The sequence below is a fragment of the Pseudorasbora parva genome, chromosome 1 (assembly GCF_024679245.1).
Source record: "Pseudorasbora parva isolate DD20220531a chromosome 1, ASM2467924v1, whole genome shotgun sequence".
Classification (NCBI taxonomy): domain Eukaryota; kingdom Metazoa; phylum Chordata; class Actinopteri; order Cypriniformes; family Gobionidae; genus Pseudorasbora; species Pseudorasbora parva.
In genome coordinates this window covers 1122501-1131019 of record NC_090172.1, presented here as the reverse complement: position 1 = coordinate 1131019, position 8519 = coordinate 1122501, and the positions used below count along the sequence as shown (strand labels likewise).

General features: G+C 39.4%; 1 protein-coding gene across 10 annotated transcripts in view; it reads left to right on the top strand.

Annotated features, from left to right (window-relative positions):
* Nucleotides 1-324: 324 nt before the first annotated feature.
* The window catches only part of camk2d1 (calcium/calmodulin-dependent protein kinase (CaM kinase) II delta 1), a 108449-nt gene continuing 100254 nt past the window's right edge, over nt 325-8519 (top strand). For all 10 annotated transcript variants that reach the window (XM_067450326.1, XM_067449834.1, XM_067449881.1 and 7 more), the window contains exons 1-2: nt 325-574; nt 1272-1366. In XM_067450326.1, coding sequence (XP_067306427.1) covers nt 513-574; nt 1272-1366 — 157 coding nt within the window. In that variant the 5' untranslated portion in view covers nt 325-512. The remainder of the gene's footprint in view (nt 575-1271; nt 1367-8519) is intronic.

Below are 8519 nucleotides of genomic sequence, written 5' to 3'. Positions count from 1 at the left end.
AAGATATGATTCTTCGCATGTACAAATCAAAGTTATTTTAATCCTGACATTGACAATATAATCACAAAAAAAAACAAAAAAAAATGTTCCCTACCATAATCGATGGTTGTTGGGGGGTGTGGGGGGGACTACTTTTTTTTTTCTTTATGTCAATATCTCTTTCCACAAATTACAGTCTTGTAATAATACGACTTCCTTTTTACGATCGTAAGTTGCATAGAAAACCCATATATCCTTAATGAAGCCCCTGAGACTCGAATGATTCATACACGCTTTGCGAATCGGTTCAATTGAATCAATTCAGAAGAACCGGTTCACGTTCGCGATCAGAAGAGGTGCGGCGCTTCAACTTCAAAGAGGTGTCAAAACAGAGTCAGTCAGAGCTCACACACACCTGCGAGGGGATCTGCACGGACACACCTGGACATTTACACTTCTCTCCACAGGGCAAGCGTTTACTTTGAGGATATACCGCGGATTATTTCACTTTTGCGCTCAGATTGTCTCTCAGCATGGCTTCAACGACCTGCACCAGGTTTACTGACGAGTATCAGCTGTATGAAGAACTGGGAAAGTGAGTGTTAGTTCAGTCTGACTGAGTGAATGCTCGGACCTGTTCGGACCTGCCTAACTCTGCCTGAATTTTGCCTTATTCGTGCCTAATTTCTGCCCAATTACTGCCCAATTTCTGCCTGATTTTTGCCTAATTTCTGCCCAATTACTGCCTGAATTTTGCCTTATTCGTGCCTAATTTCTGCCCAATTTCTGCCTGATTTTTGCCTTATTCGTGCCTAAATCCTGCCTGATTTTTGCCAGTCAGAGGAGGATACTTGTATTCTTTTGAAGAATCCCCACAGTTTAAACCTTTGTGTGTGTGTGTGTGTGTGTGTGTGTGTGTGTGTGTGTGTGTGTGTGTGTGTGTGTGTGTGTGTGTGTGTGTTCAAAGCAGATTTGTGTTGATTGAGAAGCATGTTCATACAGGAATACTCAACACAAGCTCCAACTATTTTCAGTAGTTCTAGAGTTAGGGACTAACACGAGTGCCTTTAAAATTATGAATGCATTTATATTTATTTAATTAATGCATTTATTTGAATAGGGACAGTACAAAAATAATTCAGTAAAACATTCAGCTAATAATATACTCAATGCAAATGCATGCCTAAATGACCCATGCGTACCTATTTTAAGGATGCTGACCTAAGGTGCAAAGAAAATGAATGAAACCAAACTGATGTTATTGATATATTTAATATCTCTTTGACTTCCAGAGGAGCTTTCTCTGTGGTGAGAAGATGCATGAAGATCTCCACCGGTCAGGAATACGCTGCCAAAATCATCAACACCAAAAAGCTTTCTGCCAGGGGTGAGTCCACCAAATGAGCGCTTTGACTGACCGTGATGGGACGTTAATTCACAGAATCGCTCCATTGAGGGTTTGTTGTAACCACAGTTCTCTGGTCATGTAGAGTTATTAAATAGATGCAAAGCATATTATTATTCACACTCAGGTCAGAGTTCAACAGACCCCTAACTTTAGGCATTAAAGAGGTCACAAATCTTTTCATTATGTTTGTCACGGTGCACTTACAGGGTTAGGCATACTGTTAATAATCTAGCATTATGTAATAAAGCATTTTTTTTTTACATTTCTACACTGATTTTAGCTCTTTAATTGACTCTTGTTTAAATGGATGGGTCTATTTTTAGCCTTAAATGGTAACGCCCCCTTCATATGGAATAATTATTGCTAATTGTTTTACTAGTTCAGCAGCCCAGACGGCAACATATGCCCAGATCTGGTACTCGATGAATCCCAATGTTGCCACAAGTGTAAGGCCTCTTGCGTTTAAAAACGCTTGTGCTACATCCAATGTCATCGTCATGCTAGTTACCCTTACTGTAGATGCACTTTTCATCCCATCATTTATTTCCTCATCCCATCATTTATTTCCAAATAATCTGTCTCTTCCGTGAAACCCTGAATATTTTGAAATAATCCGATCTAATATGATTTCCGACCTGTAAGGTTGCCAGAATAATAATCTTACACAGTGTGTTAATAGGCCAGAGGAGAACTGGCACCCCGACTGAGTCTGGTTTCTCCCAAGGTTTATTTTTCTCCATCACGCCCTGATGGAGTTTTGGTTTCTTGCCACTGTCGCCTTTGGCTTGGCTTGCTCAGTTGGGGACACTAAAAATATGATTAAAGTTATTCAACTTATTATACAAATAAAATATATGAATTAGGTCTTATTTAATTCTATAAACTATAACACTGATCTGCCAACATTTTTGCTATATGATAAATTAAAATAAGCTGATAACATCACTGTTTTCTCCAGTACGGCTGTACAGCCAAATCTAATTTTGTCGCAATATTATCCTGTTTGACACTGTGAAGCTGCTTTGACACAATTGTGATTGTAAAAGCGCTATATAAATAAAGTTGATTGATTGATTGATGATGAATAGATGCACTTTTATGATGGACAGATGCACTATTATGATGGATAGATGCACTTTTATGATGGACAGATGCACTTTTATGATGGACAGATGCACTATTATGATGATAGATGCACTTTTATGATGGACAGATGCACTTTTATGATGGACGGATGCACTATTATGATGGATAGATGCACTTTTATGATGGATAGATGCACTTTTATGATGGACAGATGCACTTTTATGATGGACAGATGCACTTTTATGATGGACGGATGCACTATTATGATGGACAGATGCACTTTTATGATGGACGGATGCACTTTTATGATGGACAGATGCACTTTTATGATGGACAGATGCACTTTTATGATGGACAGATGCACTTTTATGATGGATAGATGCACTTTTATGATGGACAGATGCACTTTTATGATGGACAGATGCACTTTTATGATGGACAGATGCACTTTTATGATGGACAGATGCACTTTTATGATGGATAGATGCACTTTTATGATGGATAGATGCACTTTTATGATGGACAGATGCACTTTTATGATGGACAGATGCACTTTTATGATGGACAGATGCACTTTTATGATGGACAGACGCACTTTTATGATGGATAGATGCACTTTTATGATGGATAGATGCACTTTTATGATGGACAGATGCACTTTTATGATGGATAGATGCACTTTTATGATGGACAGATGCACTTTTATGATGGACAGATGCACTTTTATGATGGACAGATGCACTTTTATGATGGACAGATGCACTTTTATGATGGATAGATGCACTTTTATGATGGACAGATGCACTTTTATGATGGACAGATGCACTTTTATGATGGATAGATTCACTTTTATGATGGATAGATGCACTTTTATGATGGACAGATGCACTTTTATGATGGATAGATGCACTTTTATGATGGATAGATGCACTTTTATGATGGACGGATGCACTTTTATGATGGACGGATGCACTTTTATGATGGATAGATGCACTTTTATGATGGACGGATGCACTTTTATGATGGATGGATGCACTTTTATGATGGATGGATGCACTTTTATGATGGACGGATGCACTTTTATGATGGACAGATGCACTTTTATGATGGACAGATGCACTTTTATGATGGACAGATGCACTTTTATGATGGATAGATGCACTTTTATGATGGATAGATGCACTTTTATGATGGATAGATGCACTTTTATGATGGACAGATGCACTTTTATGATGGACAGATGCACTTTTATGATGGATAGATGCACTTTTATGATGGATTGATGGATGGATGCACTTTTATGATGGATGGATGCACTTTTATGATGGATAGATGCACTTTTATGATGGATGGATGCACTTTTATGATGGATAGATGCACTTTTATGATGGACAGATGCACTTTTATGATGGACAGATGCACTTTTATGATGGATAGATGCACTTTTATGATGGACAGATGCACTTTTATGATGGACAGATGCACTTTTATGATGGACAGATGCACTTTTATGATGGATAGATGCACTTTTATGATGGATAGATGCTCTTTTATGATGGATAGATGCACTTTTATGATGGATGGATGCACTTTTATGATGGATGGATGCACTTTTATGATGGACGGATGCACTTTTATGATGGACAGATGCACTTTTATGATGGACAGATGCACTTTTATGATGGACAGATGCACTTTTATGATGGATAGATGCACTTTTATGATGGATAGATGCACTTTTATGATGGACAGATGCACTTTTATGATGGACAGATGCACTTTTATGATGGATGGATGCACTTTTATGATGGATGGATGCACTTTTATGATGGATGGATGCACTTTTATGATGGATAGATGCACTTTTATGATGGATGGATGCACTTTTATGATGGACGGATGCACTTTTATGATGGATGGATGCACTTATATGATGGATAGATGCACTTTTATGATGGACGGATGCACTTTTATGATGGACGGATGCACTTTTATGATGGATAGATGCACTTTTATGATGGACAGATGCACTTTTATGATGGACGGATGCACTTTTATGATGGATAGATGCACTTTTATGATGGACAGATGCACTTTTATGATGGACAGATGCACTTTTATGATGGACAGATGCACTTTTATGATGGATAGATGCTCTTTTATGATGGATAGATGCACTTTTATGATGGATAGATGCACTTTTATGATGGATAGATGCTCTTTTATGATGGATAGATGCACTTTTATGATGGACAGATGCACTTTTATGATGGACGGATGCACTTTTATGATGGATAGATGCACTTATATGATGGATAGATGCACTTTTATGATGGACGGATGCACTTTTATGATGGACGGATGCACTTTTATGATGGACAGATGCACTTTTATGATGGACAGATGCACTTTTATGATGGATAGATGCACTTTTATGATGGATAGATGCTCTTTTATGATGGATAGATGCACTTTTATGATGGATAGACATACTCTTTCTCTGCTTTAACCAAAGTATCCGCACTAACATTAAATTGAGTGGAATTGAGAGCCGCCTGTGGAAGTGTGTGTCTGTGGTGTTCCTCTCTGGTCCTTTATGGGTCAGTCTGTCAGTCGCACTACAATAAGGCTGTAGAGGAAGCCCTTCACTGGCAGCTGTTTGCTCTGCTGTCCCTGTATTTTTGGTTGGATTAAAACGAACCCTGGTGCGATTGTTCGGTTAGTGCGGTTCATTTGAACATAAGTGAACGCTGCAACCAAACAAGCGGACCGAGAGCGCTAGAAAAGAAGGGTCTCGATCCGCTTCTAAACCAACTCTGGTGCGCTTCGACTGATATATGAACACAACACGGACCAAAGACATGTAAACCAACCAAAAACCGGACGTGATGTCACAAGATGCGACACTACAATCAGCTGATTGGACGACTCGGAGAGATCGGTGTATCCAAAATGAGTAACGTTAACTTTAGAGGGCAAACGTAGAGCAACGAGGAGGTCATCAATATTTGGTCCAACGACCATGTTTAGAAAATGCTAGAAAAACGCACAGAAAGCAAACCTGGTTCTTCTCATCAGAGGACCTTAGTCTTGCCCATTAGTCGGTACAGATGACAGAACGGCCATCTCTTTTGCAGCAGATCTTCGTTTCTTCATAATGGAGGAAATCCTGGAGCTGTTTTGAATGTGTTGAGCATTTAATGAGCTCTTCATGAGTTCTCAGCAGGTAAAAATAATGCCATAGACACGCATAAAATGATTGTTTTTTAATCCAGCACACAGCGTTGTTTTGAATGTTTGGTAAGTAAGCTCCGTCGTAAGATATACATCATATAAGCCGACCGATCAGGTTGTGAGCGTCTCCCTGTGCCTTTGGTTCGGTGACTTTAGGTTTGCTGTTATAAATGCCAGTGTGAACGCTAAGCGGACCAGGACTATATGTTTGTTTTTGTTTTTTGGTCCGGAGTCTTAAAGTGGTACTTCAGAGCTGGGAAGATGAATCTGTATTTAAACTGGGTCATTAATGTAGTCGAAATGTGAAATTATTTTTGAATTTGGTGCTTTCTAGACTGAGAAAAGACAGATAATGTGTTTTAGTCTCATGGGGATGAAAGACTACAATTCCCAGAATGCTTCGCTGCCCTGCGAGGCCATTCCCAAAGCCACAGCTACTGGATTACTTTACTTTCCCACCACCACGTTCATCTCCATAAAACCAGTTCTGTTAGAAAACAGACACTGCAATTAAGTGTCAGCACAAACGCTTCAGGAGTCAGATTACACGCATCGTGATGAGAGCTGAGGTAAACGCTGCGTAGATTCTCAGCACGTGTTCAGTCTGCTGTGTTTCAGTTCATGCCTTTGAAAGATTAACTTTCATAGGAATTAACTTGAGAAGATAAAATACTCGCTTTGCTCCACCGGCCGCACTGTTTCCATGAATGCCTGAGCCGAGCTGAGCTGTGAGTGTGATCTCCATCCCTCATGTGCGAGTTGAAAACATGTGGAAATGGCTCCTCTGCTGGCTGGAGTCTTTAACATCTGGCCAAGCATTTTACCGATCGACGATATTTGCGTCAACGGAGTAATTTTTCCTGAAATAAAATGCATAAATCTCTCGTCTCAGGCGGATATATGAGGAGGGGGAGCACGATCATTTGAATATACTCCAGTGTTACTGAGACAAAGCCATATGCTAATCGCTGAAGTAACCCTTTAATAGACCATCCAGCCGATGGAAGAAACAGTCGTTCGTGTAAAGGAGAGACCGCTGAGGAATCTGACCATAAAAGCTGAAGGCTGGCCTGTAGAGCAATGGGTTGCACTGCAAAAAACACTTTTCTTACTCAGTATTTTTGTCTTGTTTCGAGTCCAAACATCTAAAAATTCTTAAAACAAGAAGTATTTACTAGACAAGCAAAAGTAATTGTCCTGTTTTGGGAAAAATAACTCAAAATGAAGAGAGTTTTTGCTTAAAATAAGATAAATAATCTGCCAATGGGGTGAGAAAAATAATCTTGTTTTCTGTTTGAATTAAGATTATTTTTCTCACCCCATTGGCAGATTATTTATCTTATTTTAAGCAAAAACTCTCTTCATTTTCCCAAAACAAGACAATAACTTTTGCTTGTCTAATAAATACTTTATGTTTTAAGAATTTTTAGATATTTTGACTGTAAACAAGACATTTTTTGCAGTGTGGCCTGGGGTAGTTGGGCATGTCAAATTTGACTATTTTTAAAACATAAAAAGTGAACTGAAACTGAGAGTTATGACTCTGCTTTCAAGTATGTGCAATGTACCGTGAACCAAAGATGACAGATTATTCACGTTCAGCTCCTTAAGAAAGGACTAAAGTGTGACATTTATTGAGTAATTCTTTCTATTAGCAGCTTAAACATGACAAAGGACATCATTTGCTCATTTGTATTTGTTCACTTTTGTTGTCGGGGTGGGCGATATGACCAAAATCGTGCATAATGATATGAGAAATAAACCAGAAAACAATGAATGATGGAGGTTTATAGATGATAGTTTATAATCTCTCCATTAAGTTTGATAGGACAATATTTTAAAATCTGGAATCTGAGGGTGCAAAAAAACCTTAATATTACTACTAATAATACATATTTATGGTAGGCGATTCACATAATATCTTCATGGAACATGATCTTAATATCCTAATGATTTTTGGCATTAAAGAAAAAGGTATAATTTTGACCTTTACAATGTATTGTTATAAAGATATACCCATAACACGCACGACTGCTGTTGAGCTCCAGGCAGAGTACTGCACGGGTTCGGGTACCCGACGGGTCGACCCGCAAATTTTGCGGAAACGGGTGAAAAACCTCCAACTGTGTCGGATACGGCTGCGGGTCGGACAAGGGGAAACACGGGTTTAAAACACGTCACGTGCCAACGGAAAAATATATGCATATTTTTAGGAACACATCTACAAAAATATGTCTTGCCTGTATTTCAAGTTAATACAATAATTTCAAAACAATATTAAGTTATTTGTGCTCGCACCGCGCACACTCCGCCAGGATTCTCTCACTTTCAAAAAAAATCACACAAGGCTTCAATGGGGTCGCACACCAGGCGTGAAGGAAACTGCCGGACGCGCACATTATAGAAGCTCAGTTTCGAATCCACTTCCGACAGCAGAGCTGCACGATGTGCATCTTACAGCACAGGGGGAAATCAGTGCATTGGCGCTCTGTAGCGCGGCAGGATTTTGAACAACTTCCTGAGTCGCTGCGGACAGGCACCGAATGCCGCCGCCGGTGTGCGTACACTCATTGAAAATATGTTCTAATTTTAAAGACGTGGCGCGGTGAAGTAATTACTTTTGTATGACCTGGCAATAAATGCTGTAGGCCTATATAATGTTAAATGCTAAACTGATTTTATCTCGGGTGCAAGTCGGGTGTCCGTTCTATTTTAAGCGGGTCGGGTGTGGATTTTAATTAGTGCTCCGTGTCGGAAAACGGGTCGGATGCGTGCAGGACTCTGGCTCCAGGGGCAGATATTAGTCCAGTTA